The sequence below is a fragment of the Neopsephotus bourkii genome, unplaced genomic scaffold, assembly GCF_033783945.1.
Source record: "Neopsephotus bourkii isolate Nb327-2 ecotype Australia unplaced genomic scaffold, CSIRO-AGI_Nbou_v1 NB_346, whole genome shotgun sequence".
Taxonomy (NCBI): domain Eukaryota; kingdom Metazoa; phylum Chordata; class Aves; order Psittaciformes; family Psittacidae; genus Neopsephotus; species Neopsephotus bourkii.
The window spans coordinates 2080340-2098041 of record NW_026900852.1 but is presented as its reverse complement, the minus strand read 5'-3'; the positions used below and the strand labels follow the sequence as shown (position 1 = coordinate 2098041).

Sequence of the window (17702 nt, the reverse complement as noted above, 5' to 3'; positions counted from 1 at the left end):
GGAGTTCTCTGTATGACTCCAAGGAGGAGATGTGCAGACCTGCTGAATGATTCTCTCCAGATGCTATTATTCTGCATTTTAGAGAGCCAGGAAAGAGACAAAGGAACCGTCTTGCTTTGCAATTGAATTTCTGATCAGAGACCTGCCAACAAATCAGGAAAAGAGGCTTAATAAACAGGAAAACCTCAGGGTTGCAGCTGATCTGCAGGAAAGGAGAGCTGGAAACAGCACAGAGACTGGGCTCATACTATATTTAAGTGTCCTATCTCCAAGCCTGGGCAGGGGTTGTGTTGTTTTAGGCTCTTCTGTGTGCACAGAGCATCTCAAAGTTGGTGAAACCAGCTAATGATGCCTGATGCATATCATGTGCATGGACACAGACCTGACCAAACCATCCTAAATGTGCAAATAGCTTGGATGAGAGAAAAGAAAACTTAGGTTTGGGCATGTTGTACCCATCTAAACAGAACATTTTGGTTTTGCTGCATTGGTCTCCATCTGTTGAACGATCCGTTGGCACATTCCCATCAGCTTGGGCATGCCAGGCTGGCTCCATTGAGGTCATTGGCACTATTTATAAGAGATGGGAGTTTTTCCCAATTTATTTCAGGAGGGAGTTCTCTACAAGACACACAAGAAGCAATTCAGGCTGGAAACTGTCAGCTTGAATAGGAGGCTCCGTGCACACCCGTGGGGTTATCCCACATTTCAAGCTGAGTGTTGCCTGTGAGAAGACAGTTGTCTTTTCTCTGCACATCTCATGCTTACAGCATCCTTGGGCAGAGGGCCTGGAGGACAAAAAGGCAGCATGGATATACATATATATATATATATACACACACATACACACAATATAAGTCTTTTCTGTTGTTTCTTGTTGAAATGCTGACTTCTGTAGCTCACAGGCTGTGCGTGGGGTGTATGGAGCAGATCTCTGCTTGCCTTATTCAGCTCTTAAGACCATTCTGAGATATTTGGTTTCATTTCCATGTGGAATTTGGCTTGGCAGCTGGGGAGAAATCACCATTTGGCTCTGGTCTGTAGCACCTTCTCGTGTATTGGCAGCACAGCTCCTGTGGGGTTGGTGGAAGAAGTTTCCTAGTCTACCCCTTGTGTTAAACCCCTTGGCTTCACTCATCCCTTCTATGGCTGCTACCTGGGGCTGGTGGAGATTTGCAAGCCCAAATTCCCAGACAGGCTCCTGTCATTCCCCCTTGTGTTGGGACAGCAGCAAGGGAATAAGGCGGCTGGAATGGTGAGAAGTGGAAGTTTAAGCAGCGCACGTGCATGGAGCACGAGGCAGTTTGTGCCGTTGTGTGGTCGCAGAGTGTGGAAGAGGCTGGAAGAGCTGCTCCTCACTGATGGCACTTGGCAGGATTTGGGGTGGAAATGAAGATGATCGTTGTTGTCAGTCTGGTTTTGCAGTCGCTTTGTTGCCCTTGGATCCATCCATTTGCCCATTCATTTGATTTCTGCTGGAGTCATTGCTTAAACACGTGTATCCTCATCTCCAAGAACCACTGGGGCTGGGGATTTATTAATGATTGAATCTTCCAAGCGCCAGGCTGGAGGCTGAAGTGTTGCAATGCTCCAGAAGTCATCCCTGCTTCACTTCCAGAGTTACTGTGTGCTCAGCAGGGGCTGATGTTCAGCTGCTGGGAAATGAATGAGCAGTTCCCTTGCCCTGTGCAAATCTGTCATGAGTATCTGCAGCGTTTCTGTCTTGCAGTGGATCCATTCCAGGAATCTCATTTCTCCTCCATGAGTGGGAGATTGCACCAGCAGCCAGGAGCAGTCAATACAACTGTCCCCAGATTGCCCCCAAACCTGTGGGTTTGTTCTCAACAAGCCAAGTTTGCCCACTTCTCCTTTGATTTACTCCTTTTGAATGTCTGTTTGTACATTTGCTCTTTGTATGAACAGCCCCAGTGAAGATTATCCATCATAACATCACTAAAATACTTGATATATCCATGTACACACCGTAAACAGAATGTTTTATGCAAAAGACAAGGGGATGAGGAGAAAAATAGTTTTCCTGATTCAAACCAGATCCAGGAAGTGGAAGTGAATCTTTTCAACCTCCTCTGTGTGAAAAACTGCAGAATCCTTGTCTCCAAGCCCTGTTCAGTGGCTAAAGCTGTCTGATTCTGATGGAGTCCTTCCACATCTTTTTCTGTGCAGCTCTAGACATTCCCAGATGGTGAAAAGCATTTTGATACAGTCACTCTTTTCTTCTGTAGAACCCCACAGACTTTCAAAATCCACCCAAGAGCCATCGCCTTGGGCCTTTTAGGACATCACAGTGATTGCATTTGGCACATACGGTTGATTAATGGCAAACAAAGTCTGGCTCAGGTCAGAAGTCCTTCTTGAGAGCCCTGTTTTGATGAGCTCTGTGTGTGGAGTAGCAACAGAAGAGCATCAGGCAGAGGGATGCGGATGATGGAGATGAGCTGAGACTGTGCAGAAGTGCCTGGATCTGAGTTGAAGCACCGAGTGGGCAGCGGTGTCCTGTGGATCTGCAGGCTCCTGCAGCTGCAAACAGCATTTTAGGTGGATTTAATTGAATACCCCTCTGGATATTCAACAGGGAGGATGAAATTAAAGGTGGGAGGAGGAAAGTGCAAGCCTGGTTCATTTTCCTGGGGGTGGGATGCCTGGGGAGATCCCTACTGCCTTGCAGTGAGCAGGGAAAGACCTGCCAGTGTTGTACTTATGGTTTAGGAGGAAAACCCAGCTCTGTCCCAGTTCTGCATCCTGGACAGACAGCAAGCAAGGCAGAGGCCAGCCAAACCTCCCTTGTGTTGGAACACGAGCCACAGTGGAGAACACAAAGCTAATTCAGAGCTCTTGGGCTCTCCCAAGGATGGCAAGCGGCAGCCATGGCAAGAGACAGTAAAACAGCATAGAGAAAAGCCAGCACATCACAAACTGGGTGATGACTCTGGGTGGGTTGAGCACTGGAGCATCCTTATGAGTGGCTGATGGAGCTGCTTAGGAGAGCGTGTTGGAGTAGAAGCTGAAGCTTTCAGAGACTGTTTTGGAGTCGCTGCGGGAGGAGCCGTTGGAGGTCATGTCTATGGAGAGGCGCTTGGCTTTGCTGCTCTCCTCCAACTCCTCTTCAGCTGCTCCAACCGCCGAGGACACGGTGGTCTCGATGCGGCTCACCTTGTACATGCTGCTCTGTGTCTGCAGGAACCTGGCTGACTTCATCTCCAGGCCCTCATACTCACCGGCGCTGACGAACGGGCACCACCGGAACGCGTGCTTGAACCCCACACGAAACCTGAGGGATGGGAGACATGGGGAGAGGAAGGGGTGAGGGATGTGGAGGTGGCAAAAGGATCTCATAGGAGTGGGAAGACAGAGTTAAAGCACTGCTAAACAACAGCAAAATGCTACTTGGTACTAAGGGGATGAAAAAGACATTAAACCACTGAGCCAGTCTGGTGAAACTCTCCATCCACACTCTCCTCCATCAGACCCTTTTGTATCTCCTCGTCCTCCACCCTGTCACACCAAGATGCTGCCAGAAATCACTCAAAACCCACCTATCATTGAGGCAGCAGTAGATGATGGGGTTGTACATGGTGGAGCTCATGGCCAGCCACATGATAGCCAGGTAGACCTGCTGGATGAACTTCTGCAGGTACCACTCGGGGTTGAAATACTGCAGGGTGAAGTAGATGTGGTAGGGCAGCCAGCACAGCGCGAACGTGCATACCACGATGATCATCATCTTCACTACCTGTGTGGAGAAGAGAAGGCAGGGAAGCAAAGCCATCTGTTGGAAACCCCCCAGGTGAGGTGTCACCCTCCAAAGGGGCCACCTCTTTTTGCCTTGGAGACCTTTCTAACCAGGAACACATGGTCAACGTCTTGGTTAAACCATGCATGTTTATGGAGGACATGTCTGGAGGATGCTCTGCTCCATTAGCAACCATGCAACAAATCTTGACCTGTTTCCACCCATAACTGTCTACTTTTGGCTGTGATTAGTTGGGATGGGGCATGAATTCTGGCTCCTATTGTGCTCCTTACCTTCCTCTTGGCTGAGACCTGCTCGTGGTAGCGGTCAGAGGAGTCACCGGGTATCTCGCTCGCCCAGAGGGTGATACCGACCACGGTGTAGGCACATCCTATCACCAGAAGTGGCAAGAAGTAGATCAGGATGGTCATGCAGAAGTGGTACCTAGAAAACATGAGGGTGGTTGAATGTGTCCCCCACTATCCAGTCTTTTCCTTGCAAACAGAGCTCGAAGGCAAAGTGTTTCACAGGGACAAAGGGAATGTGGCACAATTCCTGCAGGCACATTGCCTGCACAGCTCAGGATGGGAAGGATTCCCTGCTTTCACCAGGATCTTTTCCAAGCCTCTGCTGCCAGCATTTGGCATCCCAGCACCCTCTTGGAATGGGATGAAGAGGCCAGTGAACAGCATCCTAAGGGAAGGTTATTTTGTCTGAAAGTGGTTTTATTCTCACTTCTACTCTTTACACCCTAGAGGTGAACGCTTATTGCACCTTTACCAGGAGGAAATGACGTGTAAAGGATGGGAATATTCAGATGACGAAACCAAGGTTTTCCCTGTAGAGCAAACACTGTGTCTTGGATGCAGTCCTGGTCCGCCATTGGTTTAGTTGAGCTCAGATGGCTCACGGCATAACCCCAGTTCCCCAAAATGCAGCCTAAACCCTTGTCATGGGGCTTTATTACAACTTCTGTGTGAATCCAGTGGCTGGCTCAGTTCTCCAGGCTGGTGGAAAGGGCAGGATCTTGGTTTCAGTTCACAGCAGGTACAAATAAGTCCCATATGGAATGTCTGTGTCTGTATTAAATTGTTTAGTACACGCTTGAGGCTGTTTTGTCTTGTGTTTGAAGCTGATGGAGTGTGGAGGATTACAACAGCCACCGGGATGCAGTGTGTTCAGTGAAGGAGTTGTGTTAAGAAGCTGCTTTCAGGAGGGAAAAAGATCACATTGTTTTTAACCAACAGGATGGGGATGAACAGTTTGAGCTTGCAGGTTCCTTCCTACCCTCAGGACTTCCATAAACCTCTTTCCCTTGCAGAAATATGAGCAATAGGGGAACAGGAAACAGGAAACCAACAGCTTTAGGGTCTTCACATGGTTTTTGGGGTGAGTGCCCTGCTTGGATACAAGGTGTTGCATGTGCTCAAGGCAGTCCTGGCCCTGTAGCCACATTCCACACTCACACTCACTGATGGAATAATACCTCCAAAGTGTAATAAATGGGTCAGGCCCATGCCTGGTGCAACTCCCAGAGGGAATGGGGTTGGCCCCAGCTCCGTGCTGGATGCCATCTCCTCTTTGTTTCGTACCTGCAATCTCATTTGGCCTCCTCTTTGCCCAGCACTAATCACATTTGGGCTGGATTTTGGAGCCCTGTTTTCTATTTTGCTAATTAAAGAGGCGTCTCTGTGGCTCTGCGATGAAGATTTCATTGTGGTTCCCGTCTAATGCAAGGTCTTAAACCAGCTGCAAACAGCAGGAATGCCCCAAGGAGCTGTTAGTGCAAGCAAGATGGAGCCTTCTTTCAGAGCTGCTTGGGAATGGTAGGGAAAGGGATTTCCAAAGACACCTGGGCTTTGGACCAATCTCCACGTGGAACCATTCCTCTGTTATTCTGTCTACAAGAATTGCAGGGTCAAAGCACTTAGAGAAGCTCAGGGTTGGGAATGGAAACATCTTCCATGTGGGGATTTAGGGTCTGGTAAAGGATGGAGCAGCCTATAGGAGTTATGGGACAGGGATGCTGGAGGCAGCGGCTGCCACCTCCTTTTGCCTGGCAGAGCCCAGATGGTCACCATGGGCTGATGTCTCCTACAGAATCCAGTGAAGGGAGCAGCTCTTCCCTTCCCCTTAACAAACTGAACTGGCAGCTAATGACATTGGAACACACTGGACATCTATCTTACACCAAATGCAGGAGAGGGAATGGTGCTGAGTGGTCGGAGTGGAATTGGATTGAGATCAATTGAATAGAGCTCAATTGCCGGCTCCTGTTGCAGATGAATCTCGCCTGCATCGAGGCCCTTGTCCACTTCCCCCCTATGAGAATGGGCACATTTTCCCAGTGAAACCCTCCATGTGCTTATTCCAGTCTCTGATCCCCTCTGCATGCCAGGGCTGTGCTTTCTGGGCTCCATTTGCCATAAGGAAAGACCTCTGGTGTTGGCAGAAGTCCCCTATTTCCATCATTGAACTGAAAGATTAACACCGTTTTTCCTCACAGCCCAGTGCCGAGCTGCAAGTCCTGTTCAATCCCCACCAGATTCTTTGGGGTCTGGGTATTTAAAAGCTTTCCCCTGCCCTCATGTGTCTGCAGAGCCCTTGGCTCACTGGAGCACAGGATGCTCAAGCTTGGAAGCGGCGCCTGGCTTCCAGTGGCAAATCACTCATGGGTTAATGGCAGCATTTTTCTCTTGAATTAGCTATTTGAAGACAACCAAAGAGCAAATCATCAGTCCAAGTCAGGTCCTGAGCTTGTGCTGCTTGTTGCTTTGCTCTGGGGAGGCTCAATCCCATCCCAGCCACGTGGGTTGCCTAAACCAGTGGCATTTACACCATAAGGAGGTGGCAGGGGTTGGAGCTGGAGGAGCTTTAAGGTCCCTTCAACCCAAACCATTCCAGAATCTATGTTTTCTTCACACTGTCTGTATTTACCACAGCAGCCTGCAATAATTAAGGTTGGAAAACACCTCTGGAGACGAGCTGGGCCAGCCCCAGCTTAGTTCTTGCCATCCCTGCCTTCCATGCTAGTAAATAAGGTGATAATGAATGATGCCATCCAGCTCTCTGCAACCTGCCCCTTGCTGCTGACCATCAAACATTAGTCTTGCATTGAGAACTTCACTAGGCTCAGGTTGGATTTAACCCCCTCTCTGTGTGTGTGTATCCTGTGCTTTGGCTCCAGCCTGGTTTCACAGCCCTAATTCATTGCTCTACAGGACTGGAGATCACAAATGCCTCTTTCATCCCCTCCGCTCCTTCTTCCTTAACACATGACATTTAACTTGCTTCATGACCCAGGGACTCCAAAGAGCACCAGCAGGGCTGCCCGGGCCCTTTGGAAATGCCACATTTAATGAGCTGGCACCGGAATGGGAAGGAAGGAGATTCCTGCTGAGCTCCCACAGCCCGGTCTTTGCTTCCCAGCTGGAGCTGATCCCACAGAGCCCCTTTTTGTAACTTGCTTTTGGAGCTGTCGAGTGGATTTTGGGGTACTGGGACTCAGCAAAACCCAAACCATTATTTTTTACCAGTTATTGCCTGGCCAAGATCCTTCCCCCCACTAAAATCCCATTTACCTCCTGCAGGAGTAACTCTTTTCCCAGGAAAGCTTTAGAGATACAGGTTGCAGGAAAGGTGCTGCAAAAGCCAGAGCCATACCTATGTCTATGAGTAAGTCCTTGGGGTCAGTGCAGACCTTGCATCCACAGCCAAAAGCAATTAGCATCTTAGCAGTTTGACTTGAATTTCCCTTAAGGATGAGCATCCAAGAAGGGCAGGGAGCATGGCACAGCGTGGGGCAATGACTGGACTACAAGCAGCATTAAACTCACTTTAATGTGCCCCTAGGATGGTATGGATGGAGATTTTGCTACCATCAACCACGTAGCACTGGAGCAAGCTGCTCTAGTGGAAGGTGTCCCTGCCCATGGTAGGGGATTGGAACTGGATGAGCTCCAAGCTCCCTTCCAACCCAAACCATTCCATCACTCTATGCTCCCTGCATCCCAAGGAGCTTTAAGCCATTCCCATCATTCCCCATTCCCCCTTTTTTCCATGCGTTTATTGGGTTTTTGTCCCCACTGCTGGCAAAGTTCCACTCACGTTTTCCCATAGAGGTTGGTGCTGTGCTCTGGCCACTCCACCAGGCACACCAGCCGCCCCGGCAGCTCCTCCATCACCGAGTAGTAACCCTGGGGGAAGGCCAACAGGAAAGCCAGGAGCCAGATGACACCAATGACCACCTTGGTGGCGGTGGCCGAGAGCCGGGGTTGCAGCGGGTGGATGATGGCCATGTACCTGCAAGGTGGGGAAAGGAGAGAACAAGACTGGAGAGCCCCTATATTGCAGATTTCGGGGCTGGTTTAGGTCTGCCTTGCATGGGGGCAGTAATTTGACACCTCTAAAGGCATCCACAGCATTTCACAGATATAGGTTGGGTGGAGAAGCGATGGAGAGCAGCCTGAGGAGAAGGACTTGGGGGTGTTGGGTGAGGAGAAGCTCCCCATGACCAAGCTTCAGTGTGCACTTGAGCTCAGAACCCCCCCGTGTGCTTGGGCTGCACCCCCAGAGCGTGAGCAGCAGCTCAGGGAGGGGATCCTGCCCCTCTGCTCTCGTGAGACCCCCCTGCAGCCCTGTGTGCAGTGCTGGGGTCCCCAGCATAAGGACATGGAGCTGGTGGAGCGAGTCCAGAGGAGGCCATGAGGATGCTCAGGGGCTGGAGCAGCTCCTGTATGGAGCCAGGCTGAGAACATTGGGGCTGGAGAAGAGAAGCTGCGTGGAGACCTCAGAGCAGCTTCCAGTGTCTGAAGGGGGCTGCAAGGATGCTGGAGAGGGGCTCTGCATCAGGGACTGTAGGGATGGGACAAGGGGTGATGGGTTCAGACTGAAACAGGGGGAGTTCAGGTTGGAGATAAGGAAGAAGTGATTTATGTGAGGGTGCTGAGGCGCTGGCACAGGGTGCCCAGAGAAGCTGTGGCTGCCCCATCCCTGGCAGTGCTCAAGGCCAGGTTGGACACAGGGGCTTGGAGCAAGCTGCTCCAGTGGAAGGGGTCCCTGCCTGTGGCAGGGGTTCAAGCTGGATGAGCTTTAGTCCCTTCCAACCAACCCATTCCATGATTCTATGACCCCAGCAGCAAAACAGCATCAAACCACCCCTTTATGAAAGATTCCAATTCTCTGTCTTACAGCACCTTACCCTCGAGATCTGAATCCCTTTGGAGACACTCATTGATTTGTAGCTGAAAACCAGCTTTGCTCACGCAAGCAGCAACCGGCTGCTTGTGCCATGACCATTTGTACACAGGCAGCCACGATGCTGCTGTCTGGCAGCACCCTGTGGTTTTGCACCCATGTAAAACCCTATCTCTGTGGTAAGCAGCAGTGCCAAGTGTTACAGGAGGAGAACCACAAATAAGAGTGCTGGACCAGTGTGTGATGGGGGATCTAAGGGCCCCCTCTATCTGCCTGCCTCACGGGCTCTTTTCCCTGCGCATCAGTCATCCTCCATGAGGAAAAGCTCCAGTGGTGACAAGGCAGATGGGATTGATCGCCCTGCAAATCTGGCTGTGCAGACCTGGCAGCAGGCAGCAGCGCTGGAGGATTAAGTGAGAACGTCACACGTTTCTGATTTGATTTCCCCCCTTGCTCCATGTCAAGCTTTGGCAAGAGGAGAAACATCGCAGTGTTCTGCATTGAGTTATGGCCCGAGGCATTTGCAGCCTCCTCTGTTTCTCCCTTTGTCCCTTCTCCTTTCAGTTTTCCCTTGTATTTCTTTTCCTAGATGGAAAAGACTCCCCGTGTTTCATTCTTGGGTGGTCACTTGCAGGGCAAAGCCGTAGGGATTAATACATAACTATGCAGGATGTGCTGCCATCAGCTCTGCCCCAGGGTACCAAACCTTATCCTCTTTGTGCACCTGAAAACCCACCTAATCCACCTGATAATAACCCTTGGAAATCCATCTGGTACTTTGGGAACTGGTTAGGAAGAGCCAAGGCAATGAGTGTTAATGCTGCTCATCACAGCAGATCCTGATGCATCCAGGTCTCTTCGTTTCTGCATCCATGTTTCACATCTTCCCCTTGTTGGACTGTGAACAGCTTCCAGGGATGTGCAGGGACTCCTCTCCCTCCTCTTTCTCATCCTTGGTGTTGGCTGAGCCCCTTGTTACTGGGTTTGCTGAGCTGGAGGACGTCCGGGTGGGCTCCACCGTGGGCTTCACAACAGCAAGAAGTCCACGTGGCCAAGTTTGCTGCTGATGCTTGACCCAATGGTTCAAATGGTGGAAAACGAGGGGTTTCCACAAAAGCTGGGCCATTTCTGTTGGAATCCTCGCTTGGAGAAGCAGCTGAGAGCTCCAGAAAGCAAAGCCAGTGCTTGACTGCAACCACCCAGAAATGCTTCTACATCTCCAACTTCCTTTCTGCCAGTGCATTTCAGAGGACTTTCCTTATGGGTTTAAAGCACTTTGCAGCTGCAGAAGCCCTCATGGATGATAAAACATCCAAAGAATCACTGTAACAATGAACTAAACCCCAACCTCATCATCAAGTGCAACCCATTATTGGGTTGTGCAAGAGTTGCCCAGCTCCTTGAGGAGACTTTGCCTGCCTCTTCCCCATCATGTTTGATGTTTTAAACCAACCACGTTTAAAGGGCTTGGCACCAAAGCACACAACTTCACACCAGATGCTATCGATGACGTTGGAAATGCTGTTTGCTGCTGTTCAAATGGTTTATTGTGGTTTGGGGGGTGTTACCATGGCGATGGGATGGCATCTGAGCACAGCCTTGTACCAGGGTAGCTCTGAGCGAGTCGGTTATTAAATAGATACTGCACTTGAGGCAGTGTAGCCATCGATTAATTGTATCTGGAAAGCTGGAGTCTGCCTGGGTAACTCACACTGCTCAATTGTTTCCACCCTCATGGAGATGAGATTAATATAACAGTGAACATTTATGAAGCCTTTTTCGTCCCAGAGTTTCCTTATCTGCTTCATTAAGCGATAAGGATACGGCAGATAAGGGATGAGTAGCCAGGAGGATGCAGGGTTTCTGCTGTGGGTTTTATTGCACAGTGATTGCCCCTCTGAGCAAAGAGGGTTTAGTGCAGAGCCAGTCCCAGGGGAGTCTGCAACCAAGTCAGAGCAGATGCCCTGGCTTGAGATGGGTCAAATATGCCCAGCACAGCTCTGGGTCCTCCCTAAGTGCTTGAGTGAGGCCAGAGGAAGCCATGGAGATGCTGCAAGGGTGGCAAGGGATTGGGACTGGATGAGCTTTAAGGTCCCTTCCAATACAAACCATTCTAGGATTCTACCTAAGAAACAAGAAGCTTCTCCACAGAGAAACCCTTCCTTTTCTGCTTTCCATAGGGACCGTGTCACAGCAGCGTGGATACAGTCATTGTCCCTCGAGCAGGTTTGTGTATGGAGGCTTGGCCTTGCCCTGCTGGCCCCAAATTCCTGGTGTCTGAATGACAGCAGAGGAGGGAAGCTGAGCCCTGCTGCTGCTTGAAACATGATGCTGGGGATGGAGGTGCCACAAGCAGCTGCTTCCCTTATTTATTGCTTTGACATCAACCAGTGACCATGCAAACCGAGATGGACAGTGAGCTCCTGCCCTGAGTGATGCTCAGTGCTCCACAAAGCATCTTCATCCTCAGCATGGGATGGGAGAGGAGGACCCAAAGCATAACCCAGCCCCACTGAGCAGATGCTGTTATTCGAAGCATCTTATCAAGCAGTGAGTCCTGGCACTGGTTTACAGCTCTAGGGTGAAGGGGGAGAACAAATATCACCTCAGATGCGGGGCTGGTGACCCATGAGACCCAGCGCGCTCAGTGAATGGATGGTTCCCACTGGGTATTGTGTAATTAAGGATAAATTAAGGAATAAACTAAGAAAGCCATCAAATAAACCAAGTATCTCCCCAAACTCCTGCAGTGGCTTGTGCCAGCACCCAACTTGCAGATGAGCACCATGATCACACCAAGACATGTCTAAAACCTCAGTGTCCTGTGCCTGCGAGCCACCAAACTGTCACTAATCCATCTCACTCCTGTATTCATTGCCATGGGAATGTCAAACTCCCAAAGGAAAGGGGGAAAAAAGGTGTAACTTAGTTTTGGACAGGCTGAACTAATATCTAGTGGGTATGGTGGGTTAATTCCAGTTCATACCCATCAGATCAGAGCCTACTGCTTGGAGCAGGGGCATAAACCAGGCTTGCATTCCCTTGTCCATCCCCATCCCACGGCTTTCCAACCCCAGCTGGGAAAGCAATGCTTTGAGCCAGCTCCATGCTGGCTAGCCAGGGCTTTTGCAGCATTCAGTGATGCTGGATTTTTTGGGAATGCCAAAAACTGCTTTGGTTATTGCTATCTGGTGCATAGGGAATGCCTCAGGGCAGCTGGTGCAAGGACTGCCGACCCTAAACCCACCTCCTTTGGCTTCCCTCTTCCCCTTCCAATCTCCCACATTACATCCCAGGATTACACAATGCCGGGCACTGATCAAAACCTTGCTCTGCAAAGCCCACGAGTCCATTAAGTCAAGATTAAACCCAACCCCCTGGTGTTATATTTGGGTGTAAATGACTAATTGCTCTGTCTGTGCACTGATGTAATTTCTCCTCTCCAGAGGGTTTCTTTCTGCAGTAATCACCTCCCGGGGAAGGCAGGGGGTGAACGTGCTCCTCTTGCTCAGCTGCTTCAGCCAGCCTGGGAGTTCAGGCTTACAAGCAGTAAATAATGTTCAGAGCCACTTTTGTCTGCTGCAGATGATATGGGGCTGGGGAGATGTTAACAACTGCAGGCAGTGATCGGAGGGGCTGCAGTGGGAAATGAAGGCTTAAGGGGTTGCAGTGTCCTCTGCAGATGGATGGATCTTCAGATACCTCCCTCCCAGGGAAGAGCTTCTGCCTAAGAGCTCAGCTCAGCCTCCCCTCTGGCAGGTTCAAGCCATTCCCCTTGGCCTGGCCCTATATCCCTTATATCCCAAAGCCCCTCTCCAGGTTTCCTGCAGCCCCTTTAGGCACTCTAAGGTCTCCCCTTCAGGAGCCTTCTCCTCTCCAGGCTGCCCCAGCCCAGCTCTCTCAGCCTGTCAATGAGCAGCAGGAACACATTGCTCTGGGAGCTGCAGGAGGTCAGCCCCGCCATACATCATTTTTAGAGCTGCTTTAGAGATGCTTTGCAGAGAAAGGGACATCTCTGCATCAAATAGCCCCAGTGCTGCAATGTCTGCACCCTCGAGGCAGGGCTTGACCTTCTTTACCAGCGTTTGTTCAGTCTGCGGTGTTTGCAGCTTAGATCACAGCAAGTTTTGACATCAGAGAGAGGTTTTTTTGCCTGATTCTCTCTTGTTTAGAGAACAACGGGGGAAGTGGGTTTGATCCCTGAGCAAGTCATCCAGGCTTTTCCCCTTTGCCTGCATTCCTGGCTGTCCATCATTCCCTCATCCCATGTTTGCTCACAGTGGGTGGTGATGCTCAGAGAAGAACCCAAGCCCCAACGAGACAGAAAACATCCGGTCTATCTAATGATGGTCATCCCATGCACCATGGGTACTGCAACGTGGGTACATGGCACTGCTGGGCTCTCACTTTTCCTGGAATACTGGGAAAACCCAGGATTTTCTCTCTTTCAAGTGAATTGGGAAGAGTTGGAAGCCAGAAAGGGATTATGTGATGTCCCCTAGTACTGATACACCCCACAATGTAGACATGGCAAACTTCATGGTGCCAAAGCGAGCTATTGGGCCCCTACTTGTGCAGGATGCTGAAAAGCATCATGGCTTTTCCTGAGCAGATTTACCAGCTGCCAGCCTTGACTCCTGAGTTTCCTGCTATTGTTGCAGGGCTCAGAGTAACACTCACTGTAGGATTCACTTCTTTCTATGGTCTTTTCAGTGCCCAGGCTCCAATAGGTCTTGGGGAAAGAGCTGGTGCTCTATCTGAAAGCAAAAGCCATTGGGAGAATGAAACGCACTTCCCTGCTTCTCTCAATGGCTCTGTTATGGTTATGTATCCATAACCACCGGATCTTTCCAAGGTGGTTTTATATCTCCAATAGGGATGTTGGCAGGAAGCACAAGTGGGGATGGTTTAGGGGAGCAATCTGCACACTGAGGCTCCTCTGAGACACCCAAAGGCTCTCATAGATGGCTCAATGCACTTGGGAACATGAGGCAGAGTCAATTCTGCTTCCCTTTTGGGTGGAAATCACCTCCACAGTCACATTTGACTTCAGATGTAGGTCCTGGCTGTGAATATAACCCGTTTTGCTGAGCCTACCTGGCTCTGCTGCTCCAAATCCAGGTTCTTGCTTTACTTGTTCCTACACTGCTTTTTCCTGCTTGCTGGGACAAATTCTTCCCTTTAGGTTCCTGGAACAAGTCCCTGCGTTTCCTACATTTCAGTTACCATTGTCAAGACTCAGGCACAGGAAAACAAGGAATTTTCCAGGGTTTGGACATGTTGTTGAGTGCTTCCCTCAGGGGAAGTGTGGGGATGAGGGATGCAGGAGGTAGCAGGAGTTTTGCAGCATCTTTTGGACCCTTCTTGGTGGGTTTGCCATGGGCAAACCAAGTCTCTGTTAAGGTTTGCAGGTGCAAAAACAAACCTGGAAATGCCAGTTCCAGCCCCAAATCCAACCCAGGGCTCCCAGACTTTGCTCCCTATTTCACACAGCTTCTCCTGGCAGCTTTGCTTGTCTGGTTATTCCAGGGTGCAGACCAAAGGCTCAAACCCAAAGTACTAAAAGGGAATCATCTCTTTAATTCATCCTAACCTGAGAGGGGCTTTGCTGGTTGGTCCCCAACATCCTTACAACACAGATGCTCCCAAAAGAGAGCCAGCAACAATGGTGAGAACAGAGCCACGTTGGTATCATTCATCTCTTTATGTATTATTGCCTTAATTCCCTGTTACAAGAGCTTGGCTATGTCTGATATATGATGGGGAGAGGGTGCTGTAACTACCCCAGAGCAAAACAAAACCTGAGCCTGGTTTTAATGACTAGAGAGCATCACCCATCCCGAGCTGCTTCCCAAGCTGTCAGTTGTATTCATCATAGGGACACATCCGTGCCAGTTAGCGCAGTGCTTAGATCTGAGCTGGAAATGTGCTGGCATACGGCAGTGCAAAGCTCTCCCCTCCCCTCGCATGTATCCCCAGCCAAAATGTCTTTCACTTCCTTGGAAGCAGGACCAAAAAGAGGCATTGCAGAGCCGAGCTGTCTTTGGGAAAGATGATGTGTTGGAAAAGTCTGTTGTGCTTCAAAGGCCAGTATTCCAGAGGGAATTGCGGAGCCGTGATTTATCTCTAGCGCTGGAGTGAAAATGCCATCAGATCCAAGGTTTCTTGGAGGGGGAGGAAAGAGGGGAGCTCACCCTGGAGGTGCACGGCTGCTTTGTGTCCCTTGGCATATAGAATCCCAGAATCTCACCCTGGTTTGGGTTGGAAGGGACCTTAAAGCTCATCCAGCTCCAACCCCTGCCACGGACAGGGACACCTTCCACTGGAGCAGCTTGCTCCAAGCCCTGTCCAACCTGGCCTTGAACACTGCCAGGGATGCTCCACAGGGAAAAGGCAGCATCCCTGAGCCATCACAGCTTCCTCTGCTCTTGACCCCCCAGTACAATCAAGGTGGGTTTGCTTGAGGACACCAACCCACCAAAGCAAGGAGCTTTCCCAAGCCCGACCTTCCCTCCAAGTCTCCTTAGAAGCTTCCCAACCCAGACTGGGAGACACGGAACAGCTTCTGCGGCGCATCCGACACTGGTGACTTTTATGTCATTTTGTGCTCAAAATCCAGTTCTCTTCCAAAGCAGGAAGTTGGGAAAGGGATGGATGGCTCTGCAGAGGAGCTGGGAAGGGAGAGGACAGCGATGCTACACATGCACACCCAAGACACACTATGGAGGGGGCTACAAAGCCTTTCCTCGAGCTCCTTTCACCAAGCTGACAAAGGATCCCCAAAGCCTCCTGCTACCAAAGCAGATAGGTTATTTCTAATGTTCTTTTACCCAAACGAGCTATATTTTACTTGCAGTGCTCCCCCATAACCAGAGGTCCCAGGGATCTGAGCACAGCGCCCTGGAGAAGGCAGAACTGGGTGCTAGGGAGGGTTTGGGGTTTGATGCTCAGAACTCACCTATCCAGGGCGATGGCCGTCATGGAGTAGATGCTGGCAAAGACAGCAGCGATGGGGAAGAAGTTGTGGAACTTGCAGTAGAGCAGCCCATAGTACCACTCGTTGTGGATGGCGTAGGTGAAGTTCACCACCGTGTTGAAGGCAGACATGGAGGCTTCGGCAAAAGCCAGGTTCACCAAGAAGTAGTTGGTGACGGTGCGCATCCTCTTGTGAGCCAGGATGATCCACATCACCACCACGTTCCCCACCACCGACACCACCACGATGAGGGCGTAGGCAACAGCCCACAGGGCCACTTGCCACGGGGGCTGCACGAACTGGTTCACAAAGGACTCGTTCAGGGAGGCATTGAGCAGCTCCAAGTGCTTCAGCTCCTCTTCCAGAGGCAGAGCGTTATCCATCGCACCACGGCGCGGCCCTAACAGGCACAAGGATGCTGCAGGGCACTGGTCCCTCCTGGTTTGGGGTGAAGAAGGATCAGGATGCTCAGATGCTGTCAAGTGCAGGTCCCTCCTGGTCTGGGGTGCAGGAGGATCAGGGTACAACAGGTTTGGGGCACACAGCCGGTTTGGGGTGCAGGTCCCTCCTGGTTTACAGTGCAGCCATTCTGGTTCAGGACATGAGTACCTCCAGTTCAGGGGACGGCTGTTGTGGGGTGCACAGATGGTTTAGGGCATTGGTGTCTCCTGGTTCAGGGTGCAGTCACTTTGGGGTGTAGAACCCTTCTGGTTCAGGGTGCAGTCGGTTTGGGGTGCATGGCTGGCTCGGGGTGCTGGTCCCTGCTGTCTTTGGGTGCAGCTGGAGCAGGGGGTCCAGCCATGTCAAGGCACTCCACAGGTTTGGGACGCAGGTCCCTCCTGATTCAGGACTGGTTTGGGATGTGGGTCTTCCCAGTTCAGGATGGGAGCAGGATGTGTGTCCTTCCCAGTTCGGGTCCAGAGCAAGATGCAGGTCTCTGCCAGTTTGGGCACAGCTGGTTTGGGATATGGGTCCTCTCTGCGTTCAGGATCAGAGCAGGGTGCAGGATGCAGGATGCAGAGCAGGATGTCGATCCTTCCTAGTTCAGGACCAAAGTGGGATGCGGGGAGCAGGATGCAGGTCCTTCATGGTTCTGGACCGGAGCAGGGTGCAGGTCCTTCCTTCACGCTTCTGGACCGGAGCAGGATGCAGGTCCTTCCTTCACGGTTCTGGACCGGAGCAGGATGCAGGTCCTTCCTTCACGGTTCTGGACCGGAGCAGGGTGCAGGTCCTTCCTTCACGGTTCTGGACCGGAGCAGGGTGCAGGTCCTTCCTTCATGGTTCTGGACCGGAGCAGGGTGCAGGTCCTTCACGGTTCTGGACCGGAGCAGGGTGCAGGTCCTTCCTTCACGGTTCTGGACCGGAGCAGGATGCAGGTCCTTCCTTCACGGTTCTGGACCGGAGCAGGATGCAGGTCCTTTCTTCACGGTTCTGGACCGGAGCAGGATGCAGGTCCTTCCTTCACGGTTCTGGACCGGAGCAGGATGCAGGTCCTTCCTTCACGGTTCTGGACCGGAGCAGGATGCAGGTCCTTCCTTCACGGTTCTGGACCGGAGCAGGGTGCAGGTCCTTCCTTCACGGTTCTGGACCGGAGCAGGATGCAGGTCCTTCCTTCACGGTTCTGGACCGGAGCAGGATGCAGGTCCTTCACGGCTCTGGACCGGAGCAGGGTGCAGGTCCTTCCTTCACGGTTCTGGACCGGAGCAGGGTGCAGGTCCTTCCTTCACGGTTCTGGACCGGAGCAGGATGCAGGTCCTTCACGGTTCTGGACCGGAGCAG

The 17702-nt window shown here is 51.2% G+C and overlaps 1 protein-coding gene across 1 annotated transcript; it reads right to left on the bottom strand.

Annotated features, from left to right (window-relative positions):
* Positions 1-1220: 1220 nt before the first annotated feature.
* TACR1 (tachykinin receptor 1) lies at positions 1221-16510 on the bottom strand. Its single transcript, XM_061348254.1, has 5 exons — positions 15906-16510; positions 7859-8053; positions 4045-4195; positions 3555-3751; positions 1221-3289 (listed from the first exon to the last, which is right to left on the bottom strand). The coding sequence occupies exons 1-5, from the start codon at positions 16304-16306 to the stop codon at positions 2998-3000; spliced, it is 1236 nt and encodes a 411-aa protein (XP_061204238.1). The 5' UTR covers positions 16307-16510; the 3' UTR covers positions 1221-2997.
* Between the last annotated feature and the right edge of the window lie 1192 nt (positions 16511-17702).

Excerpts from the sequence above, each read along its gene's own strand:
- TACR1 (XM_061348254.1), bottom strand. The coding sequence starts at position 16,306 with ATGGATAACGCTCTGCCTCTGGAAGAGGAGCTGAAGCACTTGGAGCTG. Across the intron at positions 4,196-7,858 it reads ACCAACCTCTATGGGAAAAC|GTACCACTTCTGCATGACCA; the intron begins GTGAGTGGAACT and ends CATGTTTTCTAG. Across the intron at positions 3,752-4,044 it reads AGGTCTCAGCCAAGAGGAAG|GTAGTGAAGATGATGATCAT; the intron begins GTAAGGAGCACA and ends TTCTCCACACAG.